The 17,585-nt window shown below is 42.0% G+C and overlaps 1 gene segment (V, D, J or C); it reads left to right on the top strand.

Annotated features, from left to right (window-relative positions):
* The first annotated feature begins 2,297 nt into the window (after window positions 1-2,297).
* LOC122558699 lies at window positions 2,298-4,666 on the top strand. The segment is given in 2 exon segments: window positions 2,298-2,558; window positions 4,224-4,666. Coding segments are annotated over 2 exon segments (363 nt in total).
* The last annotated feature ends 12,919 nt before the right edge of the window (window positions 4,667-17,585 follow it).

Below are 17,585 nucleotides of genomic sequence, written 5' to 3'. Positions count from 1 at the left end.
GCTGCTAAGTGGCAGATGGAGTTCAACCTGGAAAAGTGTGAAGTGATTCAGTTTGGAAGGTCGAATTTGAATACAAAATATAGGGTTAAAAGCAAGACTCTTGGCAGTGTGGGGGAACAGAGGAATCTTGGGATCCATGTCCACAGATCTCTCAAAGTTGCCTGCAAGTTGATAGAGCTGTTAAGATTCTTTCGTTTGCAGGAGGATTAAGTTTAAGAGCCATGAGGTTATGCTGCTGTTCTGTGGAGCCTTAGTTAGACCACACTTGCAATATTGTGTTAAGTTCTGGTCACCTCGTTATAGGAAGGATGTGGAAGCTTTAGAGAGGGTGCGGAGGCAATTTACCAGGATGCTGCCTGGCCTATACGCAGCAGTGAAGAAAGGTTAAGGGAGCTAGGGCTTTTCTCATTTGAACAAAGAAAAATGACAGGTGACTTGATTGAAGTGTGCAAGATAATGAAAGGCAGAGATAGAGTGAATAATCAGAGACTTTTTCCCTAGGGCAGAAATGGCTATCAAAAGGGACCATAATTTTAAGGTGACGGGGGAAGGTTTATGGGACATGTCAGAGGTTGGTTCTTTACACAGAGTATGGTGGGTGCGTGGAATGCACTGCCAGCGGTGGTAGTAGAGTCAGAGACATTAGGGACATTTAAGCTACTCTTACATAGGCACATGAATGATAGTAAAGTGAAGGATATGTAGATTAGTCAGATCTTAGAGTAGGATAAAAGGTCAGTTCAACATCGAGGGCCGAAGAGCCTGTCTGTGCTGTACTGTTCTATGTTCTAGACCCTTCCGACTAGATATATATTTCCAACATTCTTGCACACTTTCCTTTTAATTACAAGTTGATAATATTTGCAATCTATTGCAACTGATGATGAACAGTTTAAGTGACATAAGACGGGACTGGACTATGAATGCATTAAAAATTCATGAGAGAAAGTATAAATTGTGCCATTGTAATTGAGACTAAATTGGTACTCTTGTATATAAGAGAATAATGAAACAAGCTGTGATAAGACTGTAACCACCTGATTTTATTATGAGGGTTTTTATGAGGGTGAGGGTTATTATGAATCATGTCGTGGGGACGGGGGCGGGGAAGTCGTTTAATAAGTGGATACAATTCACTGGCACTCTCGTGGTTTTATGCTGATGTTAATAAAAGCAACTAATTCTACAATGGGTCACGCACGTTGTGCTCAGCGCTTTCTATCTGGAAGAGGAAATATTGGAGGCTTTTATGTTTAGGGAGATACGTCCTCCTGTTCCCAAAAGGCAAAAGCTGCTGTACTCTTAATTATTACAGAAGTTTCATCCATGTATCTGATCCAGAGTTTGAGTTGGATTTGTGGGAGGGCTGTTTGTTACAGTCTTTGCAACACTGCTTCTACTATGAGCCTTGAGATGGATCAGATACGTGATGATACATTTGTAATAATTAAGAGAACAGAGATCAGAGCACACACCAAACAAGAAAATACTGGAAAAGCTTTCACAAAGGGTCAGTTAGACTCGAAACGTCAGCTCTTTTCTCTCCTTACAGATGCTGCCAAACCTGCTGAGATTTTCCAGCATTTGCTCTTTTGGTTTCAGATTCCAGCATCCGCAGTAATTTGCTTTTATCAGAGAACACACACTGGATTGTCAACAGCACGCTCTCGGGGATCAAATTTATGAGAGAAGAGGAAACCAACAACCAATTCCCATTCCTGGATGTGCGTGTAGAAAGAACACAGAAGAATAAATACACAGCAAAGGTTTAAGAACAAGTCACACATAGGTACCAGATCTTGAACTACAACAGTGACCCCTCAAACACACACAAGAGAAGCTGCACTAGTACCCTGTTCAAAGGACCGAGAGTGTGTTGTTGGAAAAGCACAGCAGGTCAGGTAGCATCGAGGAGCAGGAGAATCGACATTTCAGACCATAGCCCTTCATCAGGAATCTGTTCAAAGGGATACAACACACTGCAGTCCTCCTGACCTGCGGAGAAGAACACCTCTACAATGTCTTCGCCAAGAAAGGATATCCCTGCAATTACATCTGCAGATGCCAACAGCCAAACAATGCGATGTGGACATGCCACGACCTCACACCCTCGCCACGCAAACTGATATACGCCCTGTGCATTAAAGTGGAGATGTTATTTAATCTTTATTTAATATATCATGCTTCATGCTTCTTTGGACAGTTTAAGTCAATTACTGAACTCCACTCTTTAACTCTTTTATTTAATCTTGCTGGTTTGTTTGTGACTGTCTCTTTCTGTAGGTTCTGAGGTAATCTCGGATAAAGTGACCCAGTTACCAGGGAGCGTGACGACAACTGTGGGTGCAAATGTGTCCTTCCATTGCTTGAGTACTTTATTTGAAGTTGGCCAAGCTGTCAAGGTAACCTGGTGGAAGCAAGGTGATCCTCATTATCTACACGCGGAACAAGGTGACCGAAAAGTAACTGGCCACAGGACAGAGGAATGTACTATTGCACATTCGTCCGTCAAGGCAAATTGATTGGAAACGGAACAGGGTCCAATTTAACAGTGTGGGGTATGTATGAAATTAAAACTTAAACGATTCTAGAGTGTGCTTAGAAAAGCTGACATGACAGGATTTATTAAAAATGTATTTGATGTTGTACGTTCTTCAATGGCAAGTTAACATTTTTGCCCAACCTTAATTATCTTTGAACTGAGTGGTTTCCTTGATCGGTTGGGAGAGCTGTTGAGAGGCAGCAACATTGCTGTTTGTTTTGAGTGACATAGTGTCCAAGCAGGTCCGAATGGCAGGCGGTGTGCGTGCGCTCCTTGGAGACATCTCCACAATTCCTGATACATGCCCACATTTAACTTGCATCGCTGACTGCTGTACTTCATGTCCAGTGCTCAATAGCTTAGAATGATGTCTCAGCAGTTTTACCTGAATTATACAGCCGTGGGACATAAACAGGAATCTCAAGTACTATTGCAATATGATTAAAAGATACATGCTCTGATCAAGGGTCATCCAAACGTTAAATCGCTCTCTCTCCATGGATGCTGCCTGACCCGCTGTGATCACCAGTATTTGTTGCTTTCAGTACAGATTCCAGTATCTGGAGTAATTTGCTCCGACATTTCAACGACATTGGTTAAGAGCAATAGCCCGTCGCGGGTGACACAGATTTGATCATATTTGATGATTTATTTTTTACATTTTCTTTGCTCAAAGTTGATAGTTGAAAAGAAGGTTCCCTGGTGCCCAAGTTTCCATCCTGCCTTTTTCACAGATGCTGCCAGACCTGTTGAGTTTCTCCAGCAATTTCTGTTCATTTTTGTTGATTACGTTTCTTGACGGGCTTATCTTTTTAGGCGAAAGCGAGGATTGCAGATGCTGTAGGCTAGAATCAAGAGTGTGGTTCTGGAAAAGCATAGCAGGTCAGGCAGTATTCGAGGCCCAGGAGAGTGGAAAAGCACAGCAGGTCAGGCTCCATCCAAGGGGCAGGAGTCTGGAAAAGCAAAGCAGGTCAGGCAGTATCCAAAGGGCAGGAGAATCGACTTTTCAGGCAAAATGCCCTTCACCAGGAATGCTGCCTGACCTGCTGTGCTTTTCCAGCACCACACTCCGGGCGGTGGTGTGATTTTAATGGGTAAATATTAAAATTTTGAAAGCGGATATTTCTAAAATCTAAAAACTGCTAGAGCCATCGTCCTGTACATTCCACATGCTTTTGCCTTGCAATAAGTAAGTGACTCAGTTGGTTTCCGGGTCAGTTATGGATCAGTTACTTTACCTCCTCTGTTGTTATGTCATTTCCACCGCTGCCTTATTGCACCACCGGCGATAGCAAATCATGAATCCAATTCCGGAGCCTCTCGACAGTTATTTCCAACAGAAAAACTGAGATCTGTAACAACAGCGGTCCACATTTCCTTGCCCGTGCTTTGTCCGGGGATGAGTTAATATTCCCGCTGATACTGTTCTATGTTCGAGTCTCGGCACCAACAGCGCGCGTTGTCCAACCCTCACCACCATGAGCACCTTCCACACAACTGGACAGTAACTGTCCAGCAATGGGCCGAAACAAAAGATTGGGCTGTAATCGTCTTCTGATGTCGAGGTAATTTCTTTTTCTTCCTGTTCACTTCCCCCTAGTTCCACCGACTCCACTGAATATTCTGTCTCAGCAGCCTGGAAATGATCCATCCGTGACCCTTGCTGTTTTATGCTCCACAGCTCCCTTTTACCCGAGGGATACCAGTTTTACTTGGTACAAAGATGGCAGTAAAACTACAACAGGAATCAGTACAGTCATTCGAACAACAGACGACAGAGTATATGAAGCATCCAGCGGGTTGGAAGAAACACAGGCAATCCGAGCCGGAACTGTTTATACCTGCATGGTATCCCACAGCCCCCTCCAAAGTTCAGCCGCGGTCAGTCACATCGTAACGAATGGCAGCCCGGATAAGAATTCTACTGGAACCATATCATTAATAACGCACATCAAATCTGTGATACAATAGAATGATACCGCACGGACCCTTAGGTCCGACCCAGTCCATGCCGAAAATTATCCCAAAATAAACTAGTCGCGCCCGCCTGCTCTTGTCCGTAATCCCGCCAAACCTTTCCCATTTATGTACTTCCCCAAATGTGTTTTAAACGTTGAAATAGTCCCCACGTCCATCACTTCCTCAGGAAGTTTATTCCACATGCGAACCAACTTCTGTGTAAAAGCATTGCCCCTCATGCCTTTTTAAATTCTCTCTCCTCTTACCTTAAAAATGCGCCCCCCTCCCCCCACAGTCTTGAAATCAGCCATCCTCGGGAAAAGACAACGACCCTTCACCGTATTTGTACCCCTCATTATTTTATAAGCTTTTAAAAACTTATAACCTCTCAACCTCCTCATCTCCAGGGAAAGAGGTCCCAACCTTGTCTGTTTTAGAATCCTACTGGAACCATGTCCTTAATAATGCACACTGAGACCGGGATCCAAGAACCGTTTCATTGCTGGTGCTGGGTGGTTTGGACCCTTACCGCAGTTTGTTATTTATACTTATAAATGACTACAATTCAAGAAAATATTCAATGTCTGTTGTCCACATTTTCTATGCAAATTCTTAGTTTTTCTAGAATCCGTGTGTAGTTTTATGGGTTTTCTCTCCTTTTTGCCCTGAGAGTATTGTAAACATATGCTTTTGGCCGACATATGCGGTCTTTAGATGAAGCAGTTCCAGTTTCCTTTTCGAGTACACTAACCTCCCTCCGCCAGCATATTAAAACCCGAACTTCTGCAATCTCCCTAAATCCTGAAGGCGTGCATTCATGGAAATGTTCTCTGTATCTTCTTCACGGTCTTGTGACACGATTGCTAAACTCTGATAGCCAGAATTCGGTTTAATACTGCAATGGAGATCCAATGAGTGATATTCAATCGTTTCATATAACTCTGCTTTTATTGTTCAATATGATTGTCGGCGGGTACATCACAATAGCACCCTATCGTCTTGCTGTTTAAATACTCGGCATCTCCTTTTTATCCGAGGCATATCATTTTGACTTGGTACTAAGATGGCAGAAAAAAACTACACCAGAACTAAACAGTTACTCAAACAACAGACGATCGACTATACAATGCAGAGACAGCTGAATATGCATCTTGAGGTTTGTTAGATTAGATTAGACTACATTCCCAACAGTGTAGAAATAGGCCCTTCGGCCCAACAAGTCCACACCGACCCTCCGAAGAGTAACCCACCCAGACCCATTTCCCTCTGACTAGTGCACCGAACGCTATGGGTAATCTAGCACGGCCAATTCACCTAACTTGCACATCTTTGGACTGTGGGAGGAAACCGCAGCACCCCGGGAAACCCTACGGAGACACGGGGAGAATGTGCAAACTCCACACAGACAGTTGCCCGAGGTTCTACCTTATTTGTCTCAGAATAGTGCGTTTAGAATTTATTGCCTCTCCCAGTTGTTTCGCCAAAATGTGCAGTCCATCCGCAATTTGCGATCAACAGCAATTTTAAGGATGTGTGGCTTTAACATCACCTCCAGCACTCGGCACAGTCGACCACTACACAGTCATCACAATATAGTTTTTCATCCATGAACCTCGAAATTGCACTCGCGATATTCATGATAAAGTCATTTACAAAGTCTTTTACAAAGTTTACAAAGTGAAGATTTTATCATCAGTGAGAGTCCTGAAGGACCCAAAAGGAAATTGCCATTTGTAAATATATTGCTCAATTTTGAGTTAAGAATATCGTCTGTGGATATGCTGATTAAACAGGCTTTTCATAACATACTCAAAGCGATTGTTATGTATTTTTTAAAGCACATTTGAAACCCCGGGCACTGAAGTTGTGATAAATTAAAAACTAGGGTGACTAAACGTATCTGAAAATGTGTTGCTGGAAAAGCGCAGCAGGTCAGGCAGAATCCAAGGAACAGGAGAATCGACGTTTCGGCATAAGCCCTTCTTCAGGAATCAGATTCCTGAATGATGCTGGATGCTGCCTGACCTGCTGCGCTTTTCCAGCAACACATTTTCAGCTCTGATCTCCAGCATCTGCAGTCCTCACTTTTTCTCTGACTAAACGTATCTGCCATGCGGTAGCTCTTAGATCCATAAACTCCACTGAAGACAAAATGTCAGCTCCCTGAAAATGATCGACTAACATTCTTGCTTGACATTCGTTGGTCACAAATTCGATGCCGTGTAAAGAACAATTTCATTTGTTTGGAGGCGATCACAAGATTTACAGTTGGGATAAACGAAATTGCTGAGCTTATAGAATTTAGAATATATGAAACTTCCAGCAGATTGCAAGCCCCGCCAACTACAGAGACTGTAACTGCGTGGTAACCGCAAAGTGACTCCCAAACTAAACACACGGATACTCACTTTGTAACTTGTCTCAAATTTGGCAATCGACCCACATTTAGTCTGTCATATCAGTGTGGTGCTTTGAATGGGGAACCGAATTTGCACCCATGCCATTTCCTGTCACTTGCACCTCCACAAATTAATCCACCTAACTCCGAATTCTCTGAATAGCAGACTTTGCCAGAGGATTTGTTTCTATGCCACCTTTCCCCGCATTCTTAACCTATATTTTCATTTACTTCTAGCCACCAAGGTTTGTTTTCTGCGATAAACCATCATTGGCAATATTTGTTACCATTTAATTATTATCCCTGAATCCAAAACGATGCCCACCGTAGTTCCTGTCACTTGCACCTCCACAAATTAATCCACCTAACTCCGAATTCTCTGAATAGCAGACTTTGCCAGAGGATTTGTTTCTATGCCACCTTTCCCCGCATTCTTAACCTATATTTTCATTTACTTCTAGCCACCAAGGTTTGTTTTCTGCGATAAACCATCATTGGCAATATTTGTTACCATGTCTTTCCTTACATAGGCATTTGTTGCCCATCGCACTGTATATGCTCACAGAAAGCCGTGGACAACGTTTTTTACTGTTTGCATGCCTGACAAAAACATTGAGCACATTGAAAATACAATTGATCCAAGGAGCATTGACATTTAATTATTATCCCTGAATCCAAAACGATGCCCACCGTAGCATTATTTTAAAAAATCATTTCTACCACCAACATCATTTCGCCAGTCTAGCCTGATCATTCACCTTTATTTCATTGACCATATGGCGCACACTTCTACCTCTTTATGGTGGCTTTTATGATGTGGAGGTGTCGGTAATAGACTCAAGTGGACAAGGTCAGAAGTCACACGACGCCAGGTTATCGTCAGTCAAGTTTAATTGAAATCACAAGCTGTGGCAGCCCTGCTCCTTCACAGTTTACCTGCGAAGGGGCGGCGCTTCGAAAGCTTGTGATTTCAAATAAACATGTTGGACTGTAACCTGATGTTTTGTGACTTCTGACCTGATGCTTTTAGTTGACATAATTATCACTTTTATCCCGATATTCTTTTAGAAATCAATTCTCAGCCTAACCTCCACTCTAAAGAAAGGAATATGTTTCAAACGTTCAACCAAATCGATACAGAGAAAATTAATAATAATTTTAAAATCCCTCGATAAATAATACTTTTTAGTGGATGTCTTGATTGCGCAGGGAATGTACAATTACCGAGTTCTTAGATTCTATTTAAAACCTGCTTGTAAGCATTTTCATAATATTCCCCGTGTAAAATCAATTATTCTGCAGCAGGTATATATCTCCTCATCAAATTCATGAGGAGATATATCGAAAACAAGCAAGCAGGTATTTCATAAAAAACAAAAGAACTGCAGATGCTGGAAACCAGAAACAAAAACAGAAATTGATGGAAAAGCTTAGCAGGTCGAGCAACATCAGACAAGAGAAATGAGAACCAAATAAGTCACTGAACCCAAATGAGTCACTGAACCCAAAATGTAAATTCTGATTTTTTTCCATGGATGCTGCCAGACCTGCTGAGCCTTTCCAGCAATTTCTGTTTTTGAAGCAAATATTACACTTTGTGAAATCAAAACTTCCAATAAGTACACGAGCAAATTGATGGAGCTTACATTAATGAGGCATGGTATTTTACGCTTGAGTTATATTTTACTTAGATCCATAGAAAATAGACCAGTTTCTGCGAACAATTTGCTGAAATCATGTGGAATAGTTGTGATATTTTCCTAAATTTTATAGTGCAATTTATTTTACATTAATATGAGGAATACAAGCCAGAGAACACAGACAAATGTGCCTTAAGGATGATTTATTTTAAATCAGATCCTTAAATTTGCAATTTTACTGAAGTTATCAAAACTTCATAGATTTTAAAATGGAACTTCTATTAAATTTTAACAAACAGAAACATGTTTCATCTTGAGGAACTATGATGTGGCGGTGCTGGTGTTGGACTGGGGTGGACAAAGTTAAAAATCCCAGAGCACCAGGTTTTAGTCCAACAGGTTTAGTTGGAAGTACAAGCTTTCGGAACACTGCTCCTTTGTCAGGTAACTAATGTGGCAAGACCTTGGGACACAGAATGTTTTGTAAAAGATCAAAATGTCACACAACTGATGTGATGTATTGAGCAAACCTAGATTGCTGGTACGTCTTTAATCACTTAGAATGGGGATGCAGGTTTTGATTGATTAATGTGTAAATCCCAGAACTTCTTTCATGTCACAGTCCAGAGATAACTTCAGATACATTCTATTTTGTTCAATAAACACATAATCTGTAGGCAGTCTGTCCATGTGATATTTTATAAATTCCTAGTATGGAAATAGAACCAGTCTGACTCAAGTTTGGGATGCAGACAGACTCTAACCTCACATCTTTATTGCATTGTCTGACCTGAGACGTCACTTTTGTTTCATAAAATCTTAAGTTATCTTGGGGCTGTGACTTGAAAGAAGTTGTCAATTGTCAGGAAAAAAAAACTCATCTGGTTCACTAATGTTCTTTAGGGAAGGAAATTTGCCATCAATACCTGGTCTGGCCTACATGTGACTCCAGAGCCACAGCAATGTGTTTGACTCCCAACTGCCCTCTGAAATAGCATAGCAAGTCACTCAGTTGTCTCAATCACTGGAAAGTCATAACAAAGAAATGAAACCAGACAGACCACTGACCTTGGAACCGGACAAAAGACAACAGCTAAAACACAAGCATCGCATCAGGTGTATGACACTTTGATCTTTTACAAATACTTTGTCCTATGAAACACCAGCACCTCCATATCATAGTTCAAACATTTTTTCTGTTCATTGCCTCACTGTCTTTAATGTTAAAATTTAATTTCAATTCTATTTTAAAAAACCTATGATGTTCAAAGTTTGTGAGAAGATTTGTAGCTCGGGTGCTTGTTGTTGTGGTTCTGTACACCGAGCTGGGAATTTGTGTTGCAGACGTTTCGTCCCCTGTCTAGGTGACATCTGGCAACATCTGTGATGTTTCCTCCGGCATTTAGAGTGGTTTGTTGCCGGAGGAAGCATCACAGAAGCGCTTCTCAGGAGGCTCCTAAACACTGAGGATGTCACTTAGACAGGGGACGAAACGTCTGCAACACAAATTCCCAGCTCGGTGAACAGAACCACAACACAAACCTATGAATTTGTGATAACTTTAGCAAAATTGCAAATTTAATGACCTGTTTTAAAATAAATAATCATTAAGGCTTATTGCAAAGTACTCCTTACCAATATCTGGGAGCTCGTGCTGAAATTGTGAGATCTGTCTCACAGATCAGTCAACCAAGAGTCTGACATAGTCATACTCATGGAATGATACCCTACAGATAACACCCCAGACACCACCAGTATCATTGCTGGCTATGTCCTGTCCTCCAGTCCCAGCAGAGGTTGGAATACTATTGGTAGGGAGTTGCCCTGGGAATCCTTGACTCAGGACCCCATTAAGATTCATGGCTTCAGGTTAAATATGGGCAAGGAAACCTTTTACTGGTTATCATGTACTGTCCTCCTTTGGCTGATGAATCAGTACTCCTCCATGTTGAACAACATTTGGAGGAAGCACTGAGGGTGGCAAGGGCGCAAAATGGGTGGGGAAGTCAATGTCCACCACCAAGAGTGGCTTGGCAGCAGCATTGCTGATCCAGCTGGTCGGGCTGTAAAGGATATAATGGCTAGACTGGTTCTGCAGCATTAGGGAAGGAACCCAACAAGAGGAAAAAAAACACACGTCCTCATCCTTACTAACCTGCCAGCTCTGAAGGATCTGTCCATGACAATTAGGTAAAATTGACCACCACACTGTCCTTGTGGAGATGAAGTCCCACCTTCACATTGAGAATAACCTCCATTATGCTGCGAGACACTATCATCGTGCTAAATGGGACAGACACTGAACCAATCTAGCAGCTCGAGACTGGGCATCCATGAGGCATTGTGGGTCATCAACAGCAGCAGAACTGTACTCCAGCACAGTTTGCAACCTCATGGCCTGGCATATGCCTCACTCAACCATTACCATCAAGCTAGGGGATCAACTCTGGTTCAATGGAGTGTGCAGTAGGGCATGCCAGGAGCAGCATCAGGCATACCTGAAAATGAGGTGTCAAACTAGTGAAGTTACCAAACTGGACTAGTTGCATGTCAATTGGCATAAATAGCATTTGATAGACAGAGCTAAACAAGCCCATAATCAACAGATCAAATCTAAGCTCTGCAGTCCTTCGACATCCAGTGGTGGATGAATTGTGGTGGACAATTAAACAACTCATTGCAGGAGGAGTCTGCACAAATATCCCCATCCTCAATGATGAAGGAGCTCAGCAGATCAGTGCAAAAGATAAGGCTTACACGTTCACAACAATCTTCAGTCATAAATGCCAAGTGGATGATCCATCTCGGACTCGACCAGTGGTCCCCAGCATCAGAGTTATCAATCTCCAGCCAATTCGATTCACTCAATGTGATATCAAGAAACAGCTGGAGGTACTGTATACTGCAAAGGCGAGGGGCCTTGATAGCATCCAGCAACAACACTGAAGGCATGCCACTCCCCTAGACAAGCTCTTCCAGTACAGTTACAATACTGGCATCTACCCGACAATGTGGAAAATTGCCACATATGTCCTGTACACAAAAATCAGGACAAATCCAACCTGGCCAATTGCCGCCCAATTAGTTTATTCTCCATCAGCAGTTAAGTGAAGTGAGGGGTCATCAACAATGCTATCAAGCAACACCTACTCAGCAAAAACCAGCTCAGTATTGCCCAGTTTGGGTTTCACCAGGGTCACTCAGCTCCTGATCTCATTACAGCCTTGGTTTAAACATTGGCAGAAGAGCTGAATTCCAGAGGTGAGGTGAGAGTGACATCCCTTGATATCAAGGCCGCATTTGACCAATTATGTCATCAAGGAGCCCTGGCCATACTGGAATCAATGGTATTGGGGGCAAACACTCCATTGGTTAGAGTCATACCTGGCACAAAGGAAAATGGTTATTGTCGTGGATGGTCAGTCATCTCAACTCCAGGACATCTCTGCAGGCGACCCTCAGGGTAGTGTCCGAGGCCCAAAAATCTACAGCTGATTCATCAATGACCTTCCCTCTGTCATAACGTCAGAAGTGGGGATGTTCCCCGACGATTGCAAAAAGAGAATATCTGCATTATGAACAAAATAGCTAAAAAGTGAAAGTTGTGAAACAGATGTGTGATGTTACTGGAAGTGGAAGAACTGCACTTAGCGAGTTGTTCATTCCGAAAGTCAGTCCAGACAATGGCATCAATGGTCTCCTTTTATACTGTACCAATGGGCGGCACGGTGGCAGAGTGGTTAGCACTGCTGCCTCAGCGCCAGAGGCCCGGGTTCAGTTCGCGCCTCAGGTGACTGACTGTGTGGAGTTTGCACGTTCTCCCCGTGTCTGCGTGGGTTTCCTCCGGGTACTCCGGTTTCCTCCCTGTAGTGTTAAGTAAGGGGGAAAATGTAAATGTAGGGGTAGGGATATGTGTGGGTTGCGCTTCGGCGGGTCGGTGTGGACTTGTTGAGCCGAAGGGCCTGTTTCCACACTGTAATCTAATCTAATCTAATCTAATCAGTGCATTGATCCTGGTGCACTTTGTACGCTTTCTTTAAAAATACAAGCCAGAAATCCAAGGATAGTTCTTTTACTTACCTTTGTGTACAACTTCAAATGTAACTTGGAAATGCTTGTCCATCGATATACAGTATGCATAATGTGTACAGATATCCTAAAGGCAGCTTACATTACCCGATTTGAGATTAAATCCAAAACCTGTAAACATTAACTGAAATATTTTTATTTTTGTTAGCGCAACCCGGACAGGGAAGAATATTGCAAACACAGAAAATTAAAACAAACTAATCCGCGGAAATGTACTCTCTCCCCACCCCCACCCTCCTCTAGCTTATCTCTCCATGCTTCAGGCTCTCTGCCTTTATTCCTGATGAAGGGCTTTTGCCCGAAACGTCGATTTTGCCTGTCCTCGGATGCTGCCTGAATTGCTGTGCTCTTCCAGCAGCACTGATCCAGAATCTAATCTAATCTAATCTAATCAGTGCATTGATCCTGGTGCACTTTCTACGCTTTCTTTAAAAATACAAGCCAGAAATCCAAGGATAGTTCTTTTACTTACCTTTGTGTACAACTTCAAATGTAACTTGGAAATGCTTGCCCATCGATATACAGTATGCATAATGTGTACAGATATCCTAAAGGCAGTTTACATTACCCGATTTGAGATTAAATCCAAAACCTGTAAACATTAACTGAAATATTTTTATTTTTGTTAGCGCAACCCTACAGGGAAGAATATTGCAAACACAGAAAATTAAAACAAACTAATCCGCGGAAATGTAAATTGAAAACAAGCAACGACATTGCAGCACCAAATGGCAAAATGTGGGTGTATAGACAAAAAAAATCTCTCACCTGGTCAAAAAAAAATGAAATGTAGGAGTGTGAAATAATTAAAAAATATACAAGGCTCAAATCAGATTTTTCGTTTGTTGCTTCAAATTTTGCTGTAAATAAGTGAGATTTTTCGTGACTGAATTTCGCAAAGCTTGTAGCTGCGTCTTCCGACTAAGACTAAATTCTAAGATTAACATGCAACTAATCTGAAAGTTGATTCTACTTAAGGTACAGTAGTCTTTGTTGTTAGATAAAAAGAGTGACTCAGTAGTTTGTATTTCCCCATCTGAGATCCATTTATTTTATTTTATGGAAAAAGAACCCGACTTTCTTATGACACAGAAGGTATGTGCAGTAGGTATGACCCTGAAGAAAAGGCTGCTGTATAAAACTAGCGTTTCATTCGGACAGTATTCTGGCACAATATGTTTTATTTTATCTTTTTCTGGTCTCGATTTAAAATTTTTTTTTTGGAACTTTACACTTATTTTGTTCTGTATGTGCATAAAGTAAAGGTTCACCTGCTTTATTATTTATCTGCTTTTGTGTGTTGTGGTATGGTTATTCTCTATGGAAAATAATGAATGTATAGCTGTTTTCATCATAGTGATGATATTCTTCAAATGCTATTTTCATGGCATAACTTTGCTTAAATTGCAATTTAAGTCTGAAGACTCTGCTACATTACTGCAAATTGGAAGGTAGCTAATGTTAGTCTAACATTCTAAAAGTGAGGTAGAGAGAAACCAAGGAATTATAGTTTATGACTATGACTAGACCAGTAAGCCTAACATCAGTAGTGAGGAACAATTGGGAATCCATTATCAAGGACTATATTGCAGAGCAAATGGAAAGCATCAGAGTCAGCATGGATTTATGAAGGGGAAGTCATTCTTGACAAGTAGAATAGAATTGAATCCCTACAATGTGGAAACAGGCCCTTCAGCCCAACAAATCCAAAATGACCTTCCAAAGAGTAACCCAACCAAACACATCCCCTACCCTGTATTTATCTGTAACTAATACACCCAACCTACACATCCTGAACACTATGGGCAATCTAGCATGGCCAATTCACCTAACCTGCACATCTTTGGACTGTTGTACAAAACCAGAGCAACCGAAATAAAGCCAAGCAGACACAGGAAGAATTGCATACTCCATGCAGTCACCATGGACTGGAATCGAACCCAGGTTCCTAGCGCTGTGAGGCACCACTGAGCCACTATTGAAATCCTGCAAACTTGCAACTAGTAGCGTTTTCAAGGTATAGCCAGTCAATGTGGTATACTTGGACTTTCAGAAAGCGCTTGACAAAGTCCCGCAGAAGAGCATATTGTGTACGACTGAAGCACATGGCATGAGGTGAAGTGTTTTGAAATGGATGAAAATTTAGTTGTCAGAGGGGAAGTAAAGAGTAGGAGTTAATGGGTCCGTTTCAAATTGGCAGGCAGTAACTGGTGGGGTGCCACAGGGCTCGATGCTAGGACCCGTGTTATTCACAATATCTATTAATGATTTGGATGGGGAACAAAATGTAACATCTCAAAGTTTGCTGATGATACTAAGTTGGGTGGGAGGGTGAACTGTGATGAGGATGCAGAGATCCTTCAGCATGATCTGGACAGGTTGGGTGAGTGGGCAATCCAATGGCAGAGACAGTGCAAGTTGGATAATTGTGAGGTTATTCACTTTGGAAGCAAAACAAGAAGGTTTTGTTGAAGTTAAGCATGTAGGTGCAGCAGGTGGCAATGAAGGCAAATGCCATGTTGGCCTTCATTGTGAAAGATTTCATGTACAAGAGCAGGGATGTGTTGTTGTACTTATATGGGGTCTTGATAAGGCCACACCTGGAATATTATGTGCAGTTTTGGTCTTCTTTTCGGAGGAAGGATGGTCTTGTTCTTGAGGGAGTGCAGTGAAGGTTTAACAGGCTGATTCCAGGAATGGCGGGACTGACGCATGAGGAGACATTGACTAAGTTAGAATTGTTTTCCCTGGAGTTCAGATGAGTGAGGGGGGATCGAATAGAGATTTGTAAAATTCTAACAGGAATACACAGGGTAAATGGAGGGAGAATGTTCCCAACGATCAGTGCATCAACTAACAGTCACAGTCTGAGGATTCGGAGTGGACCATTTATGATGGAGATATGAAGCCATTTCTTCACCAAAGAGTGGTAAGTCCGTGGAATTCATTACCACAGGAAGTAGTTGATGCCAAAGCATTGAATACACTCAAAAAGTAGCTAGATATAGCACTTGAGGCAAATGGGATCAAAGATTTGGGGTGAAAGCAGGATCAGGCTATAGGGTTGGATGATCAAGTATGATGATGATGAATGGTGGAGCAGGCTCAGAGGGCTGAATGGCCTCCTCCTGTTCCTATCTTCGATGTTTCTGTGGTTCATATTGTAATATAATTAACCTTTTTTAAATTCCTATTCTCCACAGATACCTATTGCCATCACTCCTCACGCCCCAATGCCCCTCCCTACACACCACCTCACTCTTCCCCTTCCTGGGTTTTGTTTAAAAACATATTATATCGCAAAGTCCTTCTCGGTTCTGATAACAATAAATAGACTTGAAGTATTCCTACAGCTCCTCCATCCACTGACTCTTCCGATTTGTAAATATTTCTAACATTCTTGTGCACTTTCCTTTTAATTACAAGTTGGTAATGTGTCGGGTTAATTGTAATTGATGACAAACAGTGACAATTTGTAAAGCTCTTTGAATGGTACTAGACGATAAATGCATAGAAAAGTGTGGTACTGGAAAAGCGCAGCAGGCCAGGATGCTGCCTGGCCTGCTGCGCTTTTCCAGCACCACACTTTTCAACTCTGGTCTCCAGCATCTGCAGTCCTCACTTTCTCCAATAAATGCATAGAAGTCCAATGAAGAAAACAGAAATTATGCTATCCGAATTATAACTATTTTCTCGTCGCATATATGCTAGAATAATAAAACAACTGTCATAAGACCAGGACAATTTCATTTGTTGAGGATTATTGTGAATCATGTGGTTCAACAAGGGGCATTTCATAAATAGGTACAATTCACAGTCACTCCTGTGGTTTTATGATGACATAAAAATAATTTCTGTAACAGCACAATGCACTGGCTCAGCCTTTTTTATTTGGAAGATGAAGCCTTGGTGGTTTATTGTTGGATGAAGATCAATTTTGGGTTCCCAAAAGGCAAAATCTTGGGTAAGGAGAAGAGATCAAACTCTTCTCCATTAGTTCTCGATCTGGGACGGGAGCTACCAGTGGTACAGAATGAAATGTCACCAGACAATGAAAGCTGTGTACGTGCACGCTTGGACAAATGAGACTAGTAACTATGAGTCAGGGTGAGGCAGGAGAGTGAGTGATGTTGGGAAATAAGGGAGAAAGATCAATAGAATATAATCCATGATCCCCAGGACCCATCAGTAACTGAACAAAATTGGAAAAAAATAAATTCCTCTGTGGGCACAGGAGAGAATCTGGAGGACTAAAGACAAAAACTGTGGTACCATTATTCCATCCCATTCTCCCAGTCCCTTTGCCTTGTCATATCTGTTTAGATGACACCACCTTCCAAAACAATGCTGTTGACAAAGCTTCCTTCTTCCATAACCATGGGTTCCCACTCACTGTGGTTGACTGTTTAAGAAAGGTGGTAAGGACAAGCCAGGGAACTATAGACCAGGGAGCCTGACCTCAGTGGTGGGCAAGATGTTGGAGGGAATCCTGAGGGACAGGATTAGGGATAATCAACATGGCTTTGTGCGTGGGAAATCATTTCTCCCAAACTTGATTGAGTTTTTTTTGAAGAAGTAACAAAGAAGGTTGATGAGGACAGAGCAGTAGATGTGATCTATATGGACTTCAGTAAGGCGTTCGACAAGATTCCCCATGGGAGACTGATAGGCAAGGTTAGATCTCACGGAATACAGGGACAACTAGCCATTTGGATACAGAACTGGTTCAAAGGTAGAAGACAGAGGATGGTGGTGGAGGATTGTTTTTCAGACTGGAGGCCTGTGACCAGTGCTGGGTCCTCTACCTTTTGTCATTTACATAAATGATTTGGATGTGAGGATAAGAGGTACAGTTCGTAAGTTTGCAGATGACACCAAAATTGGAGGTGTAGTGGACAGCGAAGAGGGTTACCTCAGATTGCAACAGGATCTGGACCAGATGGGCCGATGGGCTGAG

The sequence above is a fragment of the Chiloscyllium plagiosum genome, chromosome 17, assembly GCF_004010195.1.
Source record: "Chiloscyllium plagiosum isolate BGI_BamShark_2017 chromosome 17, ASM401019v2, whole genome shotgun sequence".
Taxonomy (NCBI): domain Eukaryota; kingdom Metazoa; phylum Chordata; class Chondrichthyes; order Orectolobiformes; family Hemiscylliidae; genus Chiloscyllium; species Chiloscyllium plagiosum.
The sequence above is the reverse complement of the archived record's forward strand: the minus strand, read 5'-3'. Positions and strand labels throughout refer to the sequence as shown.